This window comes from Primulina tabacum, chromosome 8, assembly GCF_025594145.1.
Source record: "Primulina tabacum isolate GXHZ01 chromosome 8, ASM2559414v2, whole genome shotgun sequence".
NCBI classification, from domain to species: Eukaryota; Viridiplantae; Streptophyta; class Magnoliopsida; order Lamiales; family Gesneriaceae; genus Primulina; species Primulina tabacum.
In genome coordinates this window covers 5,894,433-5,921,505 of record NC_134557.1, presented here as the reverse complement: position 1 = coordinate 5,921,505, position 27,073 = coordinate 5,894,433, and the positions used below count along the sequence as shown (strand labels likewise).

At 34.1% G+C, this 27,073-nt stretch overlaps 1 protein-coding gene across 5 annotated transcripts; it reads right to left on the bottom strand.

Annotated features, from left to right (window-relative positions):
- Positions 1–500: 500 nt before the first annotated feature.
- Positions 501–25,527, bottom strand: LOC142553327 (DNA-directed RNA polymerase III subunit 1). Of its 5 annotated transcripts, none has more exons than XM_075663502.1 (28): positions 25,026–25,527; positions 23,551–23,627; positions 22,877–23,006; positions 21,816–21,965; positions 20,440–20,617; positions 18,731–18,906; positions 18,464–18,576; positions 17,577–17,676; positions 16,759–16,974; positions 16,539–16,687; positions 16,311–16,452; positions 16,089–16,229; positions 14,736–14,924; positions 10,285–10,480; positions 9,592–9,685; positions 8,453–8,687; positions 7,742–7,933; positions 7,111–7,209; positions 5,356–5,559; positions 4,938–5,243; positions 4,061–4,208; positions 3,823–3,974; positions 3,206–3,361; positions 3,009–3,122; positions 2,861–2,940; positions 2,074–2,278; positions 1,025–1,227; positions 501–816 (listed from the first exon to the last, which is right to left on the bottom strand). In XM_075663502.1, the coding sequence occupies exons 2-28, from the start codon at positions 23,619–23,621 to the stop codon at positions 768–770; spliced, it is 4,188 nt and encodes a 1,395-aa protein (XP_075519617.1). In that variant the 5' UTR covers positions 23,622–23,627; positions 25,026–25,527; the 3' UTR covers positions 501–767. The 5 variants fall into 5 exon arrangements, with proteins under 5 accessions (XP_075519617.1, XP_075519619.1, XP_075519618.1 ...); XM_075663504.1 differs by lacking the exon at positions 25,026–25,527 and adding an exon at positions 24,325–24,345; XM_075663503.1 differs by lacking the exon at positions 25,026–25,527 and adding an exon at positions 24,262–24,331.
- Between the last annotated feature and the right edge of the window lie 1,546 nt (positions 25,528–27,073).

The window sequence follows — 27,073 nt, the reverse complement described above, 5'->3', positions numbered from 1 at the left end:
CATATATTTTTTCTTCTTCTTCGGTGAATGATGTATATGATCCAAGTAGGAGATTGTAACAAATATTTGAATTTGAACAAATCATGTTGTGGCTCATATCAAGATGAACAAAAAGAAAATTGAGTTGATAGCGACGACGACCATAGTCTGAATTTTGGACTAACGATGCATGATATCTCGATATTAGACTGTTGTGACACGCATGCGCCCCTGTCCCTCCTTTTTGACTCTCAAACTTCCCAATTTTTCTTATTGATGGTATGAAAACGCCTATAAATAACAGAATTTGAAGTCCATAATCATACAACCTATAAAAACAATATTACATCTACCGAAGGTTGGAGTGTTAAGAAAGCTTCAAATCAGATGAAAACATAATACTTACAAATTATTCAATGGATAGAGATAATCATCGATCCACTTTCATATATTTGTTTATTATTATATTCATCGATATGTGGAAATACGATTTTTAGAAAAACTCCTACATAAGATGCATCTTGGCAAATCAACAAGTTTTCAGATTCATTTATTTAACATATGCAGATGGCGGACTCCGTAAAAAAATGACAAACCAGCATGTGCGTCCTACAAGAGCCGATGAGATGGCAAGGGACTGGCTACGGTCGGTAAGAAATGTGTTGAATTTCAATATATATGTCACCAAAATACAGAAGTGCCTCTTATAAAGAGCAATCATAATGCATCATCACTTTGTTGGACCATATATTGTCATAGAATCTTCGCAGGAAGTTTCCTCAACGATTTCAGCGAATAATAGGATCAGAACCATAAATTAACTCAACAGGCTGCACGCTGCATAGGGAAATAAGAATAAAATGTTTATCATATACTAGTTTTTAACTAACGAGTATAATGATTGACATTAACAAGTTCAGAACTAGAGCCACACTAGATCGAGTTTTATGTAAGGTCAAACTCAATCAACCTTGATGTCATTTATATGTTTAATGCATCGATAATTAGTTCATCATATGACTATCAAAAGCAATGGAAAGCATACCTTTGCCTAACTTTGAACATTCCTGTGCCAATTTGTATAGGTATTCCCATAATGATGCGTTCACTAATTCCTTCAATCCTATCAACCCTCCCATTCACAGAAGCATTAAAAAGGAGATCTGCGGTCTTCTCAAATGAAGCCAGCATTAGAACACTGTCATTCAGTTTTCCCACCCCATGTCTTGTTATTCCCAAAACTTCACCCTGAAAAGATAGTCATGCATGATTGAGCAGGCGATAATATGAAGTTTAACATCAAAAGTTACAGAAATATCAGTCAGAATCTTCTTTGTTGTCAACGAAACCTAATAGACGTAGCAAAGGGCCTGCTCTACAAACTAATTTTCCAGACAACTCAAAATCACAGTATTAAATAACAAAATGTAGAAGGGAATAAACGGATTCAACAATCTGAGTATTTCTACTCAGCCAAGGAAATAAAAATTACAATATTCTGTTGCCCTAGCAACCGCTAGCCAATATCTGAAACTGTGCTTGAATGAATCTCCTCCAACAAACTCTCCCCCTTATATTTTCAGCCCACTATTTTTTCAAGGCCCGACATGCTTGAGCCCATAACAGTCCGACTAATTGCCTACAACATTTACTTAAGGTTGCCATTTTCATGGTTGACATATGCATAACATGAAAAGATTTGGTTGACAAATGCATAATTTGAAGAGATTTAAAAAAACACACATTTTAGATTCATTCCCGATGCTCATTGATTATGTGACATGACAACTTTCTCACTCTATCCTCTTGGTCAAAACTCTTGCTTTTCTCCTCACACATCCATCCAGGGATGTACAAATAAATTTCATAATCATGTAAGGTTGCTTCACATTGAAATGTATAAAGTTAGCTTCACCCAACTCGAGCATATACTTGAAAGAAAATGTGAAACTAATAGAATAGAAATTGTAACAATTGATGGTCAACTAGGTAGTGGTTGTCCGCATTGGCGCCATGCAGTAAGGTCGGAGTTGGACAACTGCAGTCCCAAAGACCATAAACCAGCAAATATCAAATTCTGAAAAATGAAATTACCTTGGATGTCATTAAATCAGCCAAAAGCATCATGTGACGTGTGTCTATGCTCATTCCATGACTTGACATGGTTAATTGTATCTCATCAATAATTGACTTTCTCGCAGCTTCAATTCCAAGTGTCTTACCTACTTCAATAATGTGATTACTCGTAGTTTTACACCCATCAACTCCTTGAATGCCCATGACAGATAGCAGTCCAGTCCTGCACGCCAAAACAATAGCAAAACAACTCACCAACATAATCATGCCATGAATGCTCTTAGCTGTATAAACCATTGAAAGGCTTGCCCCTGCACCAACAAGATCCACTCATGACATACTGCTTATTTCTACATTCACAATTTATAATGTTACAAGAAACATTGCAAAACCCAGTTGAAAAAATCGTGTATGTATTTGGTCTCAATAAGTCATATTAAATAAGTTGATAATACATATAAAAGCCCAATCCTTGTAATTAAATACAAACCGCGTGATGTTTTACTTTCACATGATAATTTGCGAACACTGTACATGGTATATGTAGGGGTACGTACAGCAACTGGTGCCTGGAACACTGGTGGAACATAGAATGTATGCTGAATAATGAAAAAACCCAAATATAAAATTAACACATTTTCATCATTTTTTTCCTCAAAAGTCATATTTTTGAGCCTAGAACATTAGTGGAAACTAGAATGTATGCTGAATAATGAAAGCATTCAGACAGAATAATAACATATTTCCATCATAATGCTTGAGCATAGATGAATGAAAAATCCACTAAGATCCTAAAGAAACATACCCTTCAACAAGTAAATCAAAAGTTTCCTTTCCATTTTCCACTGTTTTCTTTATTATAGCACGTTCAACCGAATTGATTCCCTGCCATAGAACAGCTATACACATTAGCATTTTGGAGGATTATTCAGAATGAAAATTTAAAGTCTAACCTTCACAACTACTTTGGAGAGCTTTTTCAGAACCCCTCGGAGTTCAAATTGAAGTGCACTTCTATCAGCATGCAGAACCACTTCCAGTTTCTTGGGATTCAAAACCTTAACTTGCTGCGGCAAACATTAGCGTCAGTGAAAGCAAAGCTTCTATACAAACACAAACAAAAGGATTGATTAGTGAGGCACATTCATACCTGCTCCTTCAATTTCATTTTCGGGGTACGTAGAATTGATTCTTTTACAGTATATGCATCAATGGATAGTTGTGAATCTTGTAATCTTTTCACGTCAAGTGTTATAACTACGGATGCCTGTCTTGATGCTTGAGACGTCTTAATACTTCTAGCTACCTACGGAGTAAAGATATGACTTCATCAATGGACCAACTTGATACTTTGCAATCACATAAAGTCACAAAGCAAGGAAAATTGATGGAGTTGCCTAAGCCAAATTTCAAAGAACGCTGAAGTTGGAAGAAAATCTTGACCGTTCAGAAAGCATTTGATGCTCGATGGTAGCAAACTGGCATCGCACAAATTTTAAGCCAACTATTATCATTATCGGAGACAAAACTCCAAATGCATGTGCTTAATTGAAGTTATCAGGACAATGGAAACATGATGCAAACATAACCTGCAACAAGACCTTTACCATACAAAATCACCATCTAAAGACAACAATTCAAATTCCATGTCCCAATTATTTAGTAGCGTTACAAAAAAAAGTCCCCATGCATTTCCGATTAAATTCTGCCGGATGATCTCCATTATGTATCACTGCATAATCCTCAATTAATATGGATGAAGATTACCTGCTCTAAAAGTGTTTTCTCAATACGACCCTTTATTATTCTTGCACTGATCTCGTTGTCCACATACTCAAGTCTAGCAGATATAATTGGAGTGCTGATCGTTTTAGCAGCATTCGTTATTTCTAATATCCGAGGAACCCCAAGAGTAACATCTATGGTAAAATTAAGGTTAACCTACTTGAAAAAACAATAAAATGGAAGATAATGTTAGTTGATCATTTTTTATCTGAAAGGATACTCATGCTGGCAACTCCAGCAAAGTGGAAAGTTTTCAATGTCATCTGTGTTCCCGGCTCTCCTATACTCTGAGCTCCAATTGCACCAATTGCAGTCCCCGATTCGATTTTCTTCGAATGATAACGAGAGATGCAGGTTTCTAAGAATACCTAAAGATTTATGGAAAAATTACTGCTTTAAGATCCATGCATGAAGGAGTGTCTTAGATCCGTACAGATGAATAAATGCACAAATATAGAATAAAAAAACAATTTATTAATATTAAGAATACTAATAAGTCTAAACACCATAATTTTCAAAGCCTTTTTATGTCAAGCACAAAACAATTCCAAATAATCATGGTTCAAAAGGTCAGAAAAACATCACCAAACTCAAAAGGTCCAATTTGAGTAAACCATATTGTCCCAATCTTGTTTAATGGCCACTACAGCCCACTACAGATTATGTTTTCTCTAGCTTTTGAAATAGCCACCGTAAACCAAAAAGTTATACATAAACAGTCGCATCAAATCTACGAATTTCATCTCCCTTGCAAAGCTTAATTATTCCGTTCATTGACTAAATACTATAGAGACAATTACAACAAAAAAAAAAATTTACCCAACCATAAACCAAAAAGTTATACATAACCAGTCACATCAAATCTACGAATTTCATCTCCCTTGCAAAGCTTAATTATTTGGTTCATAGACTAAATACTATAGAGACCATTATAAAAAAAATTAGGCATATACGCATATAAGTTTGAAAGTGTAAATAATGTGCCACTATGTTTCAACAAAGTTTTTAATATCATGCAAAAAGCACTTTGGAGAATTCAAAACAAAGGTGAGAATCAACTCTAGCTGAAGGAGTCTAGAAGCGGAAAACAAAATTACCTGTAGTTGCTGCCTAGTGATCCCTACAGTGTTTGCAGCAACAGTTTCCAAATGAACTTGATTCTCTCTGGAATCTTGTCCTTCATTCAGTTTCAGGGAGAGAGTTGATTTCCCTGATTTTTCCTGGATAAACTTCGATAACGACTCAGCAAAAGTCTCCAAGCATCCTTTTTTAGGCGGCAAATCCAGTGAGCACCCCCATTTAGTGATATTGAATTTTGAGAGCCTTTCATCAGTTATTTCCTCTATCATAGTCTTAATATCTTGAGTAGATAAAATCTGCTGCCCTAATGCAGGGCAGGTGGCCTGTCAAGATAACAAAGATAAAGGATGAATAAACAGAAGAGAGGACATTGTTGCTAGTTGGTGACTAAAAATATCCTCAATAGATGAGGAGAAAAACAGTAGGTTCCAAGACCTTGACTTTCATAAATAATCTTTCAAAGTTCAATGGAAGTCCACTTTTCCCTTCCATCTGTGCGGGATCCATACCATCACCTCCATATATAAACTGAACAATGCAAGCACTTGCATTTCTAACTGAATTGTCATAGTGAACAGATAGGTCCTCCATAGTTTTCATTAGTCTACGCGACAAGTACCCCGTTTCAGCAGTTTTAACCTGCAAGAATATTAATAGTCTATTGAGCTGGATTAACAACAGTCACATAGAGATAACATCACGCAAGCATGAAAAAGAGGTGTTGCTTCTCGACATAATATGTATGTCTGCCTGCCTGCTTTCTATTTCTCTTATATTTTAGAACCCAACATCATGTAAGTTTTTCTCCGAGACTTTATTGTGCTTATAATTGAACGGTTAAGTTCAAATTTAGGAGGTGCCAGACTGAATAGGTAAAACGAATAGTTCATACCATATTTGTTACAATATATTTTAACATTAATAAAGAGTTGATAACTATAATCTAAATAAGATAATTTAACAGAGTTCTAGCTCTCTAGGTATTTTGTCGTGGATATAGACCTTTATAGCTGAACCACATAAATTTAGTATAACATTTCATTGTCTCTTTATTTCACTACTACAACTCAAAATTAAGGAAATACCACCTCACTTTTTGTTTACCCATCTCACCATCTAAATTTACAACCAACAGAAAGTGAGGTGAGTACCCTCCATCCAATTTCTAACCTCCTACAATCCCTCCGACCAAACACACCAAGGTCTCACCTATAGAAAATAACATGAATGGCAGGATTTAGGAAACAACAAAATTTCCAAGCAAAACACAAATTTCACATGACCAAGTTTACACATTATATCATAGCATGCTCATGGTCGATAAAATGTAAAAAAACAAGAGTGTTGTCGAGCCCAAAGCATCTCAATGCCGATACATTACACTTCTTGTGAAATGGAGACCGATGGTTAGCCAATTATGCAGAGTGCAAAGAAATTGACGACGTAGTTGGGTTAAGGTCAACTTTAAAGAAAGGTGCAGAAAATAAAAGTATCAAATAAGTTAACTGTATTTTAATGCGTGTCACATACAGCAAAATCCATGTCGTTGAATTTTTGGAGGTTTGACCAGTTGGAAAACAAAGCAATGACGAAAACATTATCATAAAATAGGTTCGATCAGATCACAAATGTGGCGGTCTGAACACAAAGCAACGACGAAAACATTATCATAAAATAATATTTTTATGATTATAAACGGCGCTATGAATTCATTCAAATAATCTAAAGCTGCAATGTGTTTTCGGACTTGATAACTCGAAATAGCGATATTTCTTTCAATTTCGATATGTGGTGACAATTTTCTAATTGATACGTTAACTTTCTTTTAACACTATTGTTGTTTACGATAGTTGCACATATAATTGAATTTTTTTACGATTACTCTTATTAAAAAAATTAAATTTGTAAAATTAAAAATCAAATTTAAATTTTTCTATTTTTAATATTTTTTTTGTAAAATATTTGATTATTGTATCCCAACCATATCGAATCTTATATTTTCAAAATTTGTCGTATCGTTGTATCTGTATCGTATTCGATATGATACCCTTATATATGCAACATACACATTTATCCTTGATGGAATTCTAAAAGCTTGAAAGGATGGTTGGGGTCAATCATAGAGGAAAAAATTTTATTTGCTACCTTTCATTTACAAAACAATTATAAAATAAAAATAATTATCCATACCGCAGTATCTACGAGACCTTCTCTCCCTCCCATGGTGTGGAAAAAAAATTCTGTTGCAGTTAATCCAGAATAAAATGAATTCTGAACAAAGCCTTTAGCCTGCATTCAAAACACAAAAATGATGTTTAGGTCTTGCAGATATTCTTTTTTCAACTTTGAGTTGAAGATCACGAAATTGTGATAACTTATTTACAGATATCAATCAATAGTAAACCTTGGCTTCACTTGGAAGTTGGAGGTATACATAATATAATGATTTAACACTATTTTTTTACTTATTTGAAAGATTAAGCATATGTTTTATTTAATTAGGACAAAAAGGATGTACATAGATCCATGTTATCCAGTTGCTACCTCTTAGGATTTATCTGGTTACTGAATATAATGGTGGTCAAGTTTAATGCCCTGAAATTTCCCTAGGCAATTCATCTTTTAGGATTTCCTTGGTTTCTGATTACAATGGTGGTCAAGTTATATGGCCTCATCGTATGTTCTCTCATTCTATTCACAAACCAATTGCAGGCACCCTGCCAGTTATTTTAAAAGAATTATAAAAATAAAATCAAAGGTAATCTATTATCCCAGAAACTAAGAGATAAAATACTAATTATCAAATACAACAATGGCATACATCTGGGTCCTTTGCTTCTCTTTCAAAATGAGGCAGCGTTCGATCAATGAATCCATTTGGAGCTCGACGACCACCAACAGATTGTTGACCAACACATGCAATCATCTGGCAAATATTAATAGGAGATCCTTTGGAACCACACTGTGACATGATTAGGGGGCTGTTCCTCCAATTCAGATTTTCCATACAAACCTAGCACAAACAAGAGATTAGCATGTCCAATAAGTATATTAGTCTATAAAGAAGTTGAAACTTGGAAGGAAAAAGAAATTTCTAAAGACACTGTAAAAACACATTTCATCGAAAATAAAGTAGAGAAAACAGCATCCCAGAGAAACTATAGCTCCTATTTTGGACTAGCAGAATCAACCGCAACAAATGCTTCGAGAAAAACAGGAAGAATACCAAGTCATTGCTAGAGAAACTCATTTCACTTAAAGCTCAGTTGTTCATTGCATCTGGAGTTTTAGACATGATAAAATAATGCAGAGTACATCCGGTAAAATCCATTGTGGAAAGGCTAGGTAGCAAGCTGAACCCCTGATGGACTACTTCACTAAAAAATAAAGAAGAGGTGACGTGATCTGATTGGCACCAGCCAAAGGCCAAAGTTAAAAGAACTTGTGTAACCATTATTGAAGTTTTAGAAACTGTAAAGATAATCATTAAAAGCCAACAGTCATCAAACTAACAAAAGATAGAACCAATTACCTTTGCAGTAGATTCCCGGATGTTATTTAGGACTGCAGTTATATTGGCTTCAAGTGTCTGAGCTTTATTACAGCCAGGTAGTGGGACCAGTTTTCCAGATTTATAAGTATCGATATACTCTGTACACTTGGCATACTGCTCATGAATTGTATCCTTCTTTTTCTTGTTCAATACATCCTCGGGTTGGACATCATTAATTCCTATTGAAAATCCATGATTTCCTATCCATCGAGCGCTGTAACAGCAAGACAATCAGAGTTTAAACCTAAGCAACTTCATTAGTATTGAGTTAATAAGACTAAATGAAATAAAAATCAACAGAATTTTGGACAACCCTAACACATAAATCATTGACATCAGGACCAAAAGGCTTATTTCAACCCCTAGTTAAAAAGATCTTCATCTGTCAAATACTGTATGTATACATGGTTTGCTATTTTCTGTCTAGACTTTAGATTTTCCGATTTGTTAGAGTTTCCACGGATAATTTAGAATCGATACATATCCTTACTGAAATGACATCAAACAGATTATGAACACATTCAGAAAGTTGAAGGATATCAATATTCTATAAATGATCCAGTATCAATAAATAAAGTTTCCTCTCACTTCGTAATTCAAAAAGGCAGGTCAAAATTTCTCCATGCTATCCGCTTAAAAATTAAGTTCTGAAAAGGCTATGAAATTTGAAGCACCTGAAGAATTAACATAAGATTCCATAGTACAAAGCTACCCCTACTCATGTCTTATCGTTAAGTAGAAAATAAAGATGAAAGGGAACTCAAAAGGGGTAAAGCAACTCCAACTCGTGAACGGTTTTCAATCCTTTGTAGGAGAAAAAGTATGAGGAGTTGAATTTGTTGATATAAAAGTAGGGCCCCCACCCCATAGTTTACAAATTTTATAAAGTACCTACAAGGACTTATATGACAGGCTGATATCTTTACATATATACCATAAACAAACTAAAACAAGATTCAGAATAATTTGTTAAAAGTAACCTGGGGCACAGAGACATACAAGAAAAACGGTATATTATCAAAGTCGTAAGCATAAGTTCAACAGCTTAAAAAATTATATAGAGAAATCCTATACACGATTGAATAGAAAATCTATTGAATACAGCTACTTGGTCACACCTTAACTTTGCCAACCGATTCATGCAAGCAGCAGCAGCATGTGCATCATAATCCCTAAGAAGAACAGAATAAAGACCATCCTTGTTCCCATTACCTGATTTTATACAACAACAAAAATTAGAATATTAGCTTTATATTCACAAGCCCAAAAGTAGGAAACGTTCTCCAAAGAACGACTAATTCAGCGAAAATTACTAAAATAACCCATTAAAAAGATTCCATATACAAAAACCCAAGTAATTTCATTTAGGCTTTCAAGCCATTCTTCGACTTCCTGCACCAAGAAACCCAAATTTTCAAATTTCTTTATTTTTGACCCAGAATACCTCCAATGATTAACTTCATTTAGTTATAATTTTGAAAAACTGGTCCATTATTTTGACAGCATATTTCTTTTTTATATATATAAATAACAGCGTGTTTCTAAAATTATTAGACAAGTAACAGATTTTTCACAAAATCTTTTTATATTAATAAAACCAATTTTTTGCTAAAAAAATCATATTTTATATTAAAATGAAATTAATGAGTTTGAAAATGTAAAACTAATATATAATGTGTATACAAAATCAACTTAGATGCTTTTTTATATAAAAATTAAATTTTTTAGACAAGATAATAATTGATAAAAACTTAGCTTACAGATATACAACCAGTCCAGCCTAGGAAAGAAGTCTGAAAAAGGATGCTTACCCAGTGTAACTTTTCCAAGTTGGCCACTGATTAACTCACTGTTACGAATGCAAACAAACCCATCCTTTGGGCACATTGTCTCGGCAGATTTTTGGCAATTCTTTTCTGCAACAGTAAAATTTACGTACACTCTCATTTTTGCATGTGGGCGCAGCAGTATACTAAATAATTGTTTGCCAGTCCAAAGCTCCAATGGCTGCAATAGAAAGTACTACTTAGTACTTAGTACTTAGATAACTTATCCAATAGAAAATAAAAAATGTTAAGCACCAGCGAGAAGCTATATTAGCTGCACGAGTAGCTTTCTCACATGCAGGGACGGAGCCACCCCAAAGGCTGGGGTGGGCTCCAGCCCTGGTTAAAAAAAAAATTATTAGTAATTATAGTATATATATATAATTTTAGCCTACATTAAAGTTTTGTCCAGTTCATAAAATAATTATATTTACTAACTTAGCCCACTAAAATTATTTTCAACTCATTTAATCATAAGAGAAATTACTCTATCAACTGTACTTTTGTAAGCAAAGGTCTCGAGTTGAAAAAAGTTGTAAGGATGAGGATTTGAAAGGAATTTCTGGTAAAAGATTTGAAAAGCTTATGCGGCAGAGGGCCTCGATTGAGTTTGCACGAGGTGAAATGATTGTTTTTTGCTACTTAATTAGTTTATTCCATTTATTATGCAGAAAGATTCAAACTATGGCTTGGTTGAGTTTGTAGTTATTTTTCAGCTTATGTAGTGATGAAGTCATAGAAGATTAGATTTTTGGTATGTATAGAGCTTGAGATTAACTTCCGCATGATGTATATTTTTAATGGATTTTCTGTTTTTTCCGCCCCAACGCGAGTTTCGAGGAGAAAATTTCACTCGGGGCACTATGACGGGAAAAATCTTCCGCCCTAGCATGCCTGCCTCGCGGCTCCGGTACATTTTTCTTAAAGATTTGATTTGTCTTATTTTAACGCTTCATGTTTTTACGGCAACAACTGAACGATCATTCTCGGCTATGAAATTTCTTAATATCTCACTCTAGAATAAGATGAAAGAAGACTTATTGGCAGATTATATAATTATCTACATTGAAAGAAAGTTTAGTGCAAGGATAGATACTGTTTCAATAATCGATGAGTTTTATTCGACGAAAAACAGCAGGGCAGTAGCTTATATCTAGTTCATGTCACTATTGTTTATCGAGTCATTCAGCCCTAGGTCAAAAATTTTTCTGCCTACGTCCCTGCTCACATGCAAGAATAATATCAGTAAGAAAGCTGCATAACTGCACAAGCAGCATTCGAACAGAAGAAAATTTTGATCATCAACTACCACTACATTTCACTATGAATGACAAAATAATGTTGAGCTTTAATAAGTATAAAAAAAATAAGTTACCAGAGTCTTGTTATTAACTCAAACTAAAGAGTAGAATGAGATACATTTGATGTGTTTATAATTCAACATAGTAACTCGAATTAATTTATGGTAATTAGGTGAATTTTAGTTGTGAATTATTGTTTATAGTTCCTAATCATAGTTTTTTTAAATATAGGTGAAAGTGATGAATTCAAGTTAAAACGCTGAAAAAAAATACATTTGGACATGTTCGGCACATCGGCATCATACTGCAAGGAAAAGATTGATATAGAGTTTGTGAAATGAGCTAGAACTGTGTGCCAACTCAAGAATTTGGAATTTTAAGAACAAGTAAACGTGAACAATGATTTTAGCTGTTTTGGTTGTGATCTTTGAAGAATCCAAGGGTAAGAAAATACTGAAAAAAGGGCAATAATACAAAAGAGATATTAATTTTCTTGGGACTAAACTCTCGGCATATTATTTCATTTTCTTGGTTGCCAAGATTTTTTGCACATTATTTATATTATTACGCGGCTAGATTTTTCAATTATTATAACATTTTGCTTCAGTTTCGTATTTTTTATTCTTGTTAGAGTTTTATGGCCTTACGTGGCTAAATTTTAATTCTTTGTTGAGAAAGACGATACCATACCTTGGAATTTTATGTTCTTTGGCTTTTTCTATTATCGGTTATTCGTAGATTGCTAGAATGACCAACTATTTTTTTTCGTAACAATTTATAAATTTTTCATCCCTCAAGTTTTTGAAGCGACTAAGATTAATAATTTTTTGTTTTTGAATTTCTCAATTCTTACGGAAAGCAACTGACTACATTAAATACAACCATGTGTAATTGTGTTGTTTAGCTTCATCATTCTTAGTAGTTTTTAATTTATCATTGATGAAAATTTTTATCGCTTGCATGAGATTGTTGATTGACAAACATTAGTTAAAGCGCATGTTTCTATTTAACTATAAAAAAGTCAAGATAGGAATTGAATTTCATTGATGATTATTTGAATATAAATTGATATTATTACATCGATTGCAACGCCCAAGAAATTTAAGATGACAATTTAATATAAATGTGAATATTTTTTGAATTAAATTATTAATAAATAAATAAATAAATAAAACATGCTTATTTAAGATTTACTAATAGTATATGTATTATTCTTCTAAATACATTTTTTTTTATTATATATATACATATATAATTGTTCCATATTGCAAATTAATACAATACCAAATAAATAAACAAATAATATATTTATGAATACATTTATAATAATGATAATAATATTTATTATTATATTCAATCTTATATAATATAATATTATATAATACAGGTTGTTTATAATATATTTCAAATTCTTTTTCATCCAATTGGGGATGATAAATTGTTTATAAAAATCATCCTTAGGGAAAATGAATGCATTGCAAATGATGGGAGATGATATAAATATAGCACGGGAAATTAAAATGGGGTGTTGTTAAGAGAATTTGAGACAAAGGAACCAGGTAAGTTGAGATATTTTTTAGGCATGGAGATTGCACTCTAAATAGGGTATAATTACTGCAACAAAAATATGTTTTTGATTTGTTAACTGAAACTAGTAAGTTGGGGAGTGAACCTGCTGACATATGTATAGATCCTAATGGTAGACTTGAAGATATTTCAAAGGATATTGTTGAGGATAATGGTTCCTATCCATCTAAAAAAGAATGGTTGTGAGACTTATTTGGTAAGCCAATTGATGCATACTTCTAAAGACATTCATCTCAAAGTAGGACATAAATTTCTATTTAAAGGGGATACCACGTAAAGGAATCTTGTTTAGGAAAGGTATCAATTTGTTCTTGAAGCTTATATTCATGCAGGCTATGCAAGATTAGTTGTTGACAAAAGATAAAATTTAGGTACACACCTTTTTAGGAGGGAATCTTACGAGTTCAAGAAGCAAAAAATAAAATGTTCACGATCATGAGCATAAGCCAAATTTAGATACATCGCCTAGTAACTTGTGAGTTAACTCTAGCTCAAGATAATTTTGGAGGACCTACAGGTCAAGTGAACAAACCTCCTAAAAGGCTCTGTTGAGATAATAAATTGGTGATCAATGTCACTCATAATCCTGTACATCATTACAGTTCAAAACATGTGAGGTTGCCAGAGAAACTTCAGAAAGGATTGATTTGTATCCGGTTCGTGTCCCCTAATAAGCAACTAGCAGATATACTCAAAAAGTGACTTCCTGGTGTTGTCTGTCATAGATTAATGAGCAAGCTTGGAATTGAAGTAGTTCACTTAACAGCATGAGGAAGAGTGTTAAAAGATATATTTTGTTTTGAAGAAACTATATCTTTTAGCTAATTTTATATGATCATTAGGAATTTATTCTATCTATCTCTAGTAGACTTGAGTCTAGGAATTAGGTGGTGTTAATTTCCTAGTTTAGATACTGATTTATAAGATCACGTTATTACTGGTTTAGTTTTATTCTAAGTTCAAACTTGAGCAAGACCTTTTCAAGCATTCCATGTCAAGCCAAAAGAACATGATCCTCAATTTAAGCTGATCTTTACTTTGTTAAACACTCGATGCAACAGGTGGTGTGGAGGAACCCTAGTTACTCCTCCATATCATAAACGCCTAGTAGCATTATCAAGTAGCCCTTAACTGAATCACAAAAAATTATCTTTAGAGGTCACTACTGCATAGTCGAATTTTTCTCACCAAGAAGAAACAATACTTTCCAATAAATGAGAACATGCAAACATAATCACCGGGATAGATAAAATAAAAAGTGTCAGGCCTATTCAAATCCAACAAATCCCATGGATGAAAACATGTAATGAGAATAAACAAACTGTTTAAGACCACAACTCAGGGAATGAAAATCGATCACGATAAAAATAATAAGCAAAAGTGTAGCAAGGCTAATGAATAATGAAAAGTGACTACAAAGTTAAAGGAGCAGAAAGGTCAGATAAAAGGACAAGAAAATAAATGGTACACGAGTTCCCATATGCATAATAGTTAGGACCGATCACTACTGATTAGAAGCCTAATAGCGAAAGAGCCACACCGACAAACCTTAACTATGGCTGGAGTCGGCAAATCAATAGGGTCCATGGCGTCACCCATATACGAACACATAAGAGAAAAGGAAGCACGATCATAAAATGTGTCTTTCCTTGTTATAAGATATGATGATGTTAAAAAATCCTGCGTTGAAGCTACCAATATTTCCCCATTCTTTGGAGTACATAAATTATTTTGCACCTGCAACAACATGAACAAAAAAAAAGGGCCAATAAATGTCAACGAGGAAAGGTGCAAAAAACATTACTTGTCTAACTACAACAATCAGTCGCACTTGTGCACCTATTTGAAGTTCAGCAATCAATTGAAAAAAAAGCATCGTACAAAGGTTCCTAGGTTGCGACAAAGCTTTATCAAGGTATGCTACGTCAATTTTCATTGAAACTAACAGCTGTTATCAAGACATCAGAGAAGTGAAGTTGACCAGCATTTTGACACAACAGCACTAATCAATGATGAAGTTATTGAAATGACAAAACTAGAAAGCCTGTAGTATTCTTTAGGCAATGCGAAAAAATATATGAAATAAAATTTTGCAGAAGCCATTACTCTGTGAACATCTACAACGAAGATTATATCATTTTTTTTAACAAACCGCATTTGAGAACATTAAGCATCATCAGTTAAAGTTGAGCTCCCATCCTTCATCCTTAAATCCTTCCACCACTGATCTAAGGTTGCAATTGGATCGAAGGGTTGAGGTATTTGAAGAAAGAATTTGAAATAAATCTATATTGAGATGGATTTGAAATCCACTACCGTTATTCAAAAATTAATTAACTAAGGATTTAAAATCTATTGTAAAATGAATTTATCCAAATAAACCAATGAAATTATTATTATGGATTTGAAATACTTGACTCCAAGTTAATCATTCAAATGCATTCTAAGCTTTTCTTTCCAGACGGAAAATATTCCACCAGCACAGTAGAAATGTAACTGCAACAGACATCAATTCAGCCGTCAAACATTTACCCATACAGCTACTGATAATAACCGTCAAAGTGCAGAATTAAAACCAGTAAGAGTCTGACTTGATGACCTCAGTAAAATAATTTCCATTGGGAAAAAAGGAATTGTAATTCTGTCCAATATGATTACATGACACATGGAAACAACAGTAAAAGATGACAATTCCGGTAATATAAAGATGCTTCCACTTAAACAATGGTTTCTACTGTATCCAAGACAAAAATTCTGATGTGATTGTTTATGGGCAAGATTGGACAATTGGACAAGACAACTAACTAGGCACATAATTACAAGGTCCCGTGTTAGCATTACAAGTCAAAATTGGCATTCACCGAGCAAAGCTAAGCTAATGTAAAATCAATGAGCATTTACCCCCATCAGTGTAAGAGCCTCAGTTCGGGCTTCTTCAGTTTGTGGCACATGCATATTCATCTCGTCGCCATCAAAATCAGCATTGTAGGGGTTACAAACTGACTCATTGAATCTCAGGGTGCGCCACGGCATTATCTTTGCCTAAAGGCAAAAAGAATAAGACAATGCAAATGAAGACATCTAATTGTGATATCAACAGTTAAGTTGAATAATAGCAAGTACCCTGTGGCACATTATTGACATTCGATGCAAACTTGGTTGCCTGTTAAATAAAACAATATCTCCATCTTCAAGATGTCGATCCACAATGTAACCATAATTTAACTCGTCTGCATGACGCTTCCTGGAAGAAAACATTAAGGATCTGCAAGACAACAAATATGTTCATTGAGAATCACTTTCACCCCTGATGAAATGGCAACAATTATATGACGAAAAGCAAACACTTACATCTCTGTACCATCGGGTTGCCTAATAAATTTTGCACCTGGGTATTTGTTTGGTCCATTACGAACACATTGTCGCAATTTCTCTATATTATGGTGTGAAACACGCTCAGGGTAAGTTAGAACTCGGGCCATTAGTATAGGAATAGCAACCTGTCCATAAGTGCAAGTCAAATACGGGTGAAGGAGCCTGAACTAATTCAATGAAATGTAGAAAGCCAGACCTCATTAATTTTCAGGTTTGGGTCAGGAGAAATAACAGTCCTTCCAGTATATTCTACACGCTTCCCAGACAAATTCCCACGGAACCTTCCTTGTTTTCCTTTAAGGCGCTGAACAAAACCACTCAATGGCTTGGCAGCATTCATGTAAAATGACATTCCACGGACTTCACTATTAATATACTGTGCTACCTCCAATTGCAGATCATCCCAGCTAGTCTAGCCCCACATTTTTTTGAACAACAAAGTTAAGATTAGGGCGTTATGTTTTTGGTACTTTGAGACAGAAAATACATGAGTGCACCATGCATCCACAATCCACATAATAATTGGTTAATAAATAAAACTATTCTAGACTGGAATTTCAACAAAAAGATCTCTTTTCCTGTTTTCTGTAATCATCACTTCCAGGTCTTCTCCTTAGTGACTAAGAAAATTCAGAGGAATCAACTCAGCGCTATCAGTTCTTTTACATGGAAAGATACCTCGAGTACCCAGGTCCTTGGTTAATTTCTGTCTTATTTAATATCAACTAAGAAAAACCTTTAATTTTTTGCCTCAACGCGTGTTTGTTCTGCTTTATATAAGAAAGCTCTGAGAACTCAGAACTCAGGCCGTATCACTATAGGTAGGTAGCCTCATTCCTACGTTTTATCAATATTTCCCTCTTATCCCTCATGCCTGAAGCAATTTGAAGACCACAGATAGTCAGGTTAAACAAACAAAAAAACATACAAATATCAGAAAATAGCCACCACAACTCCTGAGCTATGTTTTAAACAGAAGATTCATCAAAGAGAAGTGATTAAGCGAAAATATACCATGTTTTTGCTATAAAGGCTTGTTTCTTCAATTTCTTGCCGCAAACTAGCATTGGCTTGGATGATGCGTTTTAGTCTCTCTGTAATATCATTCTCATTGCTGCACCAACCATTGAAGAGTTAGAAACGTCTTCAGAATGATTTCTCTCTCAAGGGGAGGGTATGGACACATTTAAGGCAAGGATTGCAGGCTTACTTAAAGAAATGTTTCCCAGAACTTGGTGTATTACAGTTTGTTCATTCTTCAAAAATTCAATAGATAGAAACTAAAAGAGCTCAAATTTATGACACAAGCAACAGCAGATTGTCCATGTAAGCATGAAAATGCTTACAAGATGAACGATTGAACAAAATATCTTAATAGGTGATCTACACGAGAACTAAATTGCCCTGCATTCTTGAAAGAAAAAAAAGTCCTAACTAGCCAACACAACTTTATAAATCAGTTGAACCTTATGAAACCTTTTGACTTCATTCTTCACAAGTCATTCGCAACATTTTTTTAATCTCAAGTTTTTCATCAATAGATTACACAACTTGTCATCCACTGAAATACTATGCGCAACATAAGAACTTCGGGTAGCCTTACAAGAAGTAAATAAATAGGAATCTTTCCCCTCCATTTGTTTTTTGTCATATGAACCAGTAGGGGTCAGCCATCCCCCCGACCATGACCATGGCGGTGTTTTTTTAAAAAGACATTGGTTGTTCTAAAGAGCAAGAAAAACATTTATTCCGTGTGTATGTTATTCAACTAGTGCAATTAGTTAAGCTCAAGCTGCTATCAATCTTCTAACAAGCTCACAATAAAAGCTGCAATTTCAACTCCCTCATAAAACTAACCAATATATAGAGAAAGATATATGTATAGTAATGCAAGAAATGACCTCTGTCTTCCACCATCTACAAAGACAGAAGGGCGTATGGAAATTGGTGGCACCAGAATATTGGTGATCATAAATTTCTCTGGCCTATCATTTAGATGAAGCAATTCACAATCCTGAAGACAAACCCAAAAGACAAACATGAACTACAGAAACTGAAAGAATAAAAATAAAACCAGAGGTAAGTTTATGATGATGCTGGTAGAGTACAGCAAAACATTCTTAAAGCTTACTTCAGTATTTCTTCAATTCAAGATAATGAAAGAGTACCTCATTTAGCATATTTTTTAGTAGGTGGTGGACTATTCTAGGATCAAGTATAGAAGAGATACTGATATTTCCCTTGAAATCCTTGGTGTGGGAGAGAGCAGATTGACATTCATCCATGTAACTGTCAACTTTCACACGATCAAGTTGGATTCTCGAAGATGCCCTTTTAACCATGCCTACAATACAGAAATTGTGGAAATTCCAGCATCAAGTTGTAAGTGGTAATCCTAAGTTCGGCAGCAAATATAAGACAACTGAGGGCATCCTCGTTCTACAAGTACAAATATTATAGCAGCAAAGAAGAAATAGAGAAGGCATTGTATCCTAAGTAGGCCTGACCACGGTTCTAAAACCGACAGGATCGGTTGCAATAAAATGTGGAATCAGAAACAAACATAATCAAACTAATTAAAGTTAATTATTTAACAATTACATCAAAAATATTTTGCACATTTAATTTTTATTAAAAAAATAAAAATAGGGAGTTAAAAATTAAATGTATAAATTAAGTAGCATGGTTACATGAGTCAAGTTGCAAGACCTTAAAATTTAAGAATGATTTACTGGTTTGATGGTTCCACGTGATTCCATAATATTATTTTTAGGATTTTCAGTTTTGGTTTCCGTTTTTGAAAAACAATTTCGGATTCAGTTCACGGTTCCAAGGAAAGGAGGTCAGCTCTATTTCAATGCATCTGATATGACAGCCATTACTAATAATCAACTGCAAGAATGGGGCATTTTGAAGGTTCAAGGCTATTCTTATGGCTTGTCTTTATGCTTTACCAAATAATACATTTTTTATACATTCTCTTTTGGGTCGTGCGATGAGATTATCGAATGATTAGTAATTTAATTAATAACAAATTTATAAGGATATATAATATATTGGGATAAAATATGTTTTATTTGGTATATTTTTATGGTAATGATAATTTATTCAGTTTAATGTGTTAAGACTGAAACACCCTTCTTACCCTACCCCAATCTTTCCCTAATTTCCCCCTCTACCTGAGAACAAACAAATTTTCCTCACATGCCCAGTAACCCTGTGTCTTTGTTGAGCTCACCCGGAGATGGATAAAGTTAGAAAGTCTGTTACAAAAAAATGTCACCATCATCGAATGCCCACTGCAACACAAACTTTTGGGTGCCTAAAAACTTTGTACATGGAAAATAAAAATGAAAAAATGAGTGCGGAAAAAGAAGACCTCGTGGAATAAAGACAATAAATGGCTTCAACCACAACCGATATTGATCGTAAGTTGCTCTCTAAATCTTGAAATCTCCATGTTCCCCTTTGATTTCGAGTTTCCATGCTTCAATGAGAGACGATTATTTCCATGTGCAGCTATCGGCAGGGTATGAAAGAGGAAATGAAGTGATTCGATTAGGTTAGGGCAATGAGCATTTTTGTAAGTTCCATGTGTTCTCAAGTACTTTTCAATAATTGATGCCCTATCACTGGGATTAGAATGGATTTGTTTTCAGGCCACCAAGGTTTTAATATCACTAGTTGAAGGAAATAAACGAGACAAACGTTGGTTAAGGAGCTAATCCTAAGCAAATCAACCGTCCAAACGTACCGTAACCATTTAGTCATTTACCACTTATACATATTCAAAGGCATGGATATTCAAAGGCGTGGACAGATATCGCATGATTTATAAATTCAACAACAATATTTTGTCATTGATAAGGTGCCTAACCGTTTATATGTCCACATCTGGAGCACTTGTGAGCCTTCTTACTCCCTGCCAAAGCATTGCACTTCTTTACTACTTGTTTCATTACCTCGTTCTTTTTCAACAGATCTAATTTCGGACTTCTCATTTTAGTCAGAAATTCTTGACGCTGTTTTTCCTCAAGAAGTATTCTGGAGCATTTCTATTAATAGAGCAGATGTGAACAAGATTATGAACTCTCAAAAGTCAATGAGTACACTGGACACAAATTAATCTCTAGGTAAAAAAAATAATGTTGATAAAATGGCTTGGGGGAAGAGAGTTGACAAAAATAACAATATTGTACAAACAAAAACCTATCATCAAATCCAAATTTCAAAGTCCAACATCCAAGAAAAAACATAAAATATTTTGAGGAAATTGAGAAAGACATAAAAATGCACCCACAATATTAAAGGTTAACAAAATTAAGTATATACACGTAGAACTGTTCTGGGAATGGGCCAAGTGAGCTACAAGTGTAAGTTAATATTTTGCAATTCAAAAGTTGAATAAAGTAAAAACTATATGGGTCGCTAAGCACATAATGTAAAGATGTCGTACTATAGCACCAAATCTTAATAATAACTCCGTTCATTTTCCTTTTATTCCTCAGCATTCTAAACTTTTTCCTGTTGTTGTTGTTCTGTTACTCAATTAATCTTAGATAATAACTTTGTTCATTTTCCTTTTTCTCCTCATCATTCTAATTTTCTTCCTAACTTTGTTGTTTTGGAAATCGATACTACACAGTATAGCCCCTTTAATTTGAATTTGAAATTATATACAGGTGTCAGAAGCACTCGTTCACTTGTCTGATGAGTTGTAACATACCCCATGAGTTCATGACACATCCAAAAGAATCTTGTAATGAAGATTTTAACCATGTCATCATATGCCTAACAAGAGTGTTTCCATAACATATACATCTGACCCAAGTAATATAACCTGCTAGAGTTTCAGTGCTCAAGTAACTTAACTGAATATAAACAGGATGTTCCTATAAGGTATATTCAATTGTTAGCATTAAACTTGATAAATATAATGTTATTTCTAACATTTGCATAACCTTTTGAGGAGCTTAAACTGTTATGCCAAGGAGAAACTGTATAAGCTTGTCAAAAGAAATTGCAGTGTTCTCGATACAAGTTTTTGCTTATGTTTCATAATATTTTCATTTAACCACATAAGTTCTAACGAGGATCTGAGGGCAGTCAATATCCATGATTAATTCTCCTTAATGTAAGCATGCACATTTTTTAAATAAAAGTCATCGTGATTTTCTACTTACTCAGATTTCATGAGCATAAGATTGTCATTTTAAATTCAGTAAACAAGGAAAAATAGCATGAATTTGGTACCTTGCAGATACACTTCAGGATATCTACTATTGTACTTAAATATCCAACATTATACACAGGAAGAGCTAAAGCCAAGTATCCACAGTGCCCAGGACATTCCCGAAAATTCCCGTCGCATGTTTTACAAGAGCCATCCTTGTTTGCAGGCCCCTGAAACACAAAAAGGTGCAAAGTAAAATAAATCTAACACTGTCACACTGTTATCAATCCAAATATCATGTTAAAATAAGCATTGTAGTATTAATTAAATTAACGTGTAAGCTAGTTACCATTACCTTGACATCCATATATAGCATATAACACTAACCAAGTACAACCCAGTCAAAAATTCAATAATCCAATCATCGTCAAAGTTAAATTACATTTTTCTTTCCAGTTTCCAATATCGAATTTTTGAAGCAAAATACAATGAACTGTTCATTCATATTCAGTTTGGAAGGCGACCATACTGAAGAATAGGAAAGTGGTTCTTTGATACATGTTTTTCATCTTCATTAGGAACAGAGCAACTTATGTCACAGATTATTTTATAAGAAACGACAACAAGCATGGAATATTGTTGATCAGATGATGAAATGCAACTTTCTCTTATAATAAGAGCATTTTGAATGTCAAAGTAACTACTTTATTTGATGTAAAATTCCAAAATACATTGTGGGATCCATCCAAAGTAAATTAAAAAAACAAAAGGAAAACAAACATCTAGTATAGGACCACAATGGACATTAAGGAAGGAGTAGAACCAAAAAGTGAGCAAAAGAAATATTAGAAACAAAACACTACCCAAGTACCAACAAGAAAGGAAATAACATCAGAGGTTCTACCAAAGCGCCGGTACTTCAACGTTCAGAAACAAGTCTCGAAATCAATCCTTCGAATTTCAAACACCATGTTGGTCATAATATAAAGAAAGTAAATCAACCACCTAAACTTCAGATTTTCATCTTGAATTCTTGAGAAAAGATTTAGATTTGGCAAAGAGTAGAAAAAGGGAAATAAACTTGAAACATATATAACGAAACAACTGAATAATTTCACAAGAAAAGGAGTTGAGTAATTACCATGTGAGGATCTAACAACCCATTGACAATAGGCTTTCTATTTGGGTCGTAATAGACGCCAAGAGAAACTTCAACTTCAGCAGCTTTTACTATTTCAGTATTAGAGAATGTAGAAAACTGAATGCTTTCGCTGGAAGAACGACAAGTACAGCTTAAGTAACTGAACAATCACAAACTCGAATAAATTTCAGATGTCTTGCTGTAAGACAAGATGGTTATTCAAGTCATAAATCCTAACTAGTTCATTTGCTATAAATTATTCTTAAGTGAAAGAAATGGATGATTTTCTGGTCCACAATAAACCATGTAAATGCTTCAAATTTTGTTACTAAGAATTTATTTATAGGACAACTCAAACACTGTGAATTGTCTGACCCTCAAAGGGTATGTGTCAACTATCAAACAGCAGGAATCTCAATACTTTATGCGGTAATTTGTCAAATAAAGAGAAGGGGGTTCCTCCATGTACTCCCAATTGTTGCAGAAGACATCCTCACTGAAACTAAGATTGATATGGTAAGAATGCCCACACTTCCACATGACTGGGAAAAAGATCATTAATTCAACAACACTAGACACTAGGTTATCAACAGCAAATAATTTGGTATAACTTGTAAAAAGAAAAGGCTCTATTGGTTTAAAGTTAATGAAATACAAGAACAGAATGTGCATACATTCTTCGAGGGCCAACATCTTCAATGTATGGCTGCTTGGTGAATTGTATAGTTGCTTGTGTCATCCTCATCTCTTCCTGTAACTACCATTAATCAGTTGCACAACGACGTAAAATCCACACACAAACGTGATATAATAATGATATACTTTGATATGTATGCACATGTATGAAAAATAAGTTAGTCTACAGTTCCGTTCTTTCTTTTTAGAAGAGTAAAAAAGCAAAGTTACTAAAATCCTGAAAGTCTTCTCCAAAGAAAAATTTTATCCCCCGAAAGTTAAATGTCGTGTCTTTAGCTTTCTCGTAGTCTAAAGTTTCAGCGCCAAGCCGCCAACAGACTCCGAAAGTTCAAGTCCATAGAGAAGCAACTGAAGTTATGATCGAATTCCGATAGCTAACTCCATTACTCAGCAAATAGTGCGACCAATAATTTGGCACCGTATCAACAGTGAAAACTGAATCATTTTGAAACTAAAAGGTAACCAAGTTAACATGTAAATGAATCTCCGTCCCACTTGAAACACACACGCACACGCACACATACATCGTAAAAGCTAAAGACTGTACCTGGAATCCCCTATCACGAATAATATCAAACTAAAAGGTAACCAAGATAACATGTAAATGAATCTCCATCCCACTTGAAACACACACACACACGCACGCACACATATATCGTAAAAGCTAAAAACAACAGTTATTGACTTACTTGAACAAAAAGTTAACAAAGAAAGGAAAACGGCAGCTAAGTATAAACTGACAGAAAAGTTACACGAGAAATAGTTGAAAGCAGAAATAAGAGCCGCGTTCTCGGAGTGGGAGGGAGTTAAACGTTTCGGTGCTTGTATATGGGCTGACATTGGATTTGGACAAAGAAACTTTAATGGGCTTTTGAAATCCTATACAAATTATATTTCTGGGTGGACCAGAAAATCATCCACTTCTTTCACTTGAGACCAATAATTAGTGGCAAATTTACCTTATAAATGATCCTATAGCGTCAAAAACTCAAACCAATAACTTTTTGGGCTTTTATAGAAATTAAAAATGATATTTTTAATGCTCAAAATTTCAGCCAGTATGTACCGTGGGACTTCGGGACGGTCCAAAACTCAACTTTTTTATGCTGAAAGCTAATTGTTTTTGTTCTAAAAAAAGAAAGCTAATTGTTTTGGGTCCGATCGTTCAAGGATTATTTATCAATTTGAAACATGAATTTACGCATTTCAAAGGTCGGATTTTTATTCTTATACCTCAAAATTGTGATTTGGAAATTGTTTTTAGTCAATTCGGCACCTAATTGACATGACTCAAAAATTTTACATCATTCAGCATTCGTAAGATTGCCCAACAAATTTACAAACACGATAATTCGAATGAAAGGGGGGTCAAATAATTTTTATAAATTAATTGTTCAGAACTGTACCAAAACGGTAAATAAATGAAGATAATATCGGAATCTGAGTTTCATACCCTTTCGAGGCTGAGGATATGTTCGAAACTGATCCAAATATGTTTACTAAACAATATCCAGATGTGAGGATTTGATGGAAAATCGAAATCGAAGGTCAACACTCCAAAACCAAAACAGCCTATTTCGCCCGGCGACGGTCTTGCTTCGATTTCCGTCGACACAGGCAGCGGCAAGGGAATGGGCTGGTGTAGAATCAAAGAGCAGAATATGGGAAAGATTTCACCCACGTGGATTTCAACAATTTTGAACTACGATTGACTAATTTTAACCAATAACCAAAACTGGAGTCACGCAAGATTTCACGCCTTTCAGGACAAAATACCGGCGATAGGGGTCGCAAAAAGAGCGGGGGCTGGTATGGAAAGGTGCGCCGTTAAGTTATGAGTCTTGTTGTGGGCCGAATCGGCCAAGGCGCGGCGGCGACCGAGCTGGGCGACGCGATTTCTGGCAGTGGTGTGCAGATTTTGGGTTAGGGTTTTACCCTTTTTTTGGCAAAGAATAAAAATGAACTTTTTTTACCGAAAATATGTATTTAATGGAATGTATATTTCAGTTTATTTTTCATATTTTAACTCTAAACCCTAATTTATTAGACAAACTTTCCTTATAGAGCTATTATTATTTCTAAACTAAAAAACTCAAAACTAAATACAACCGAGTTCACTCTTAAGATGCTCTAGTACTTTTTTGATACTTCTTATCGAGTACCTAAGGTCGAACCACATATTATGTCCACACACAAAAGACATGATAACTCACTCTCACAAGTCAGTAACTCAAGTACGAAATATAAAAAAACCATGATATATAACATAGAAATACAGTGAAACTATGCATAATGCAATGCATAAAAAAGTGCAAGATATCAGGATAACAAAAGTCAAATGATCAATATCAACAATCATACATAACATCCTTGACGCCAGCAACTACCTAAGCCAGACCGAATCAAGTTGTTTAACATCTTCGTGACACAATATCATATTATATATATATATAACAGATCTCAACCGAAATATAATTGATCTCAATAAAAGACAGACTCAATATGATATGTTCAATGATATTGATATGTCTAACTAGAATAAAAATGTGTGCAGACAAAATAAGTATTTTTTCATTTTTCACATCAGTTACTCACTGATAATATGCAAATAAGTATATAATATCATATAAATCAACAAATAACAAATAAATCATACACATAATCATTAGATGTCTATGTCAGATATCGTGAAAAGAACCGATCTTTACGTATCTCAAACAATTTAGAGTAATTGAAATCCTCAAGAAAATCACGGAAATATCAACTCAGACAAATTATCTGAATATTATATTTAAATTGTCTTATTATCATATAACAATCTCACAAACAATTTAAGTTTATTAAAAGTCCAATTTCAAATATTTAGAAACTTTAAATTCCTAAAATTCTGAACTTTGAATTTTATCTAAAAAATTCACAATATTCGTATTCAATTATTTTCCTATAGGGACTATTTGTAATAAAATTCATCAAATTTAACCTAAGAAATGAATATCTTCAACCTGGATAGTTTGCTACTCGAACTATAGGGGCTGAAAATCGAGCTCGGAATGTTCAAATTCAAAACGAAATCCGAGCTAGGTGGTGATTGGCGGCAGACGCGGTGGCACTTGGTCTGAACCACGCAGAAAGTGACTGGACGTTGGAAAGTGGTCGGAACTTTGTTAAATATTATTTCTTGTAGCTAGGCCGAACCATAAACGAACAAAAATAGAAGTTTTTCAAGTTTTCTAGCGTAGAAGGCGATGGTTTCCAATGGCTTTTCCGAGAGTCGCGATTTTACCTAACAAAAATGATATCAATGGAAATATGACGTAGAGGGCTTTCCGAATATGTGTTTACTTTAATTTTAGGTAATCGGTCTGACCACTATCGGCCATCAAAGTTACAAGAATGGTTGAAGTTTTTTGAGAAGAGAGTTACGAGAGAAAGAGTGCATGCAAGAGAGAAAAATCGGATGAGGAGGATGATAAAGATGATGGTGGGCATATATATACATGT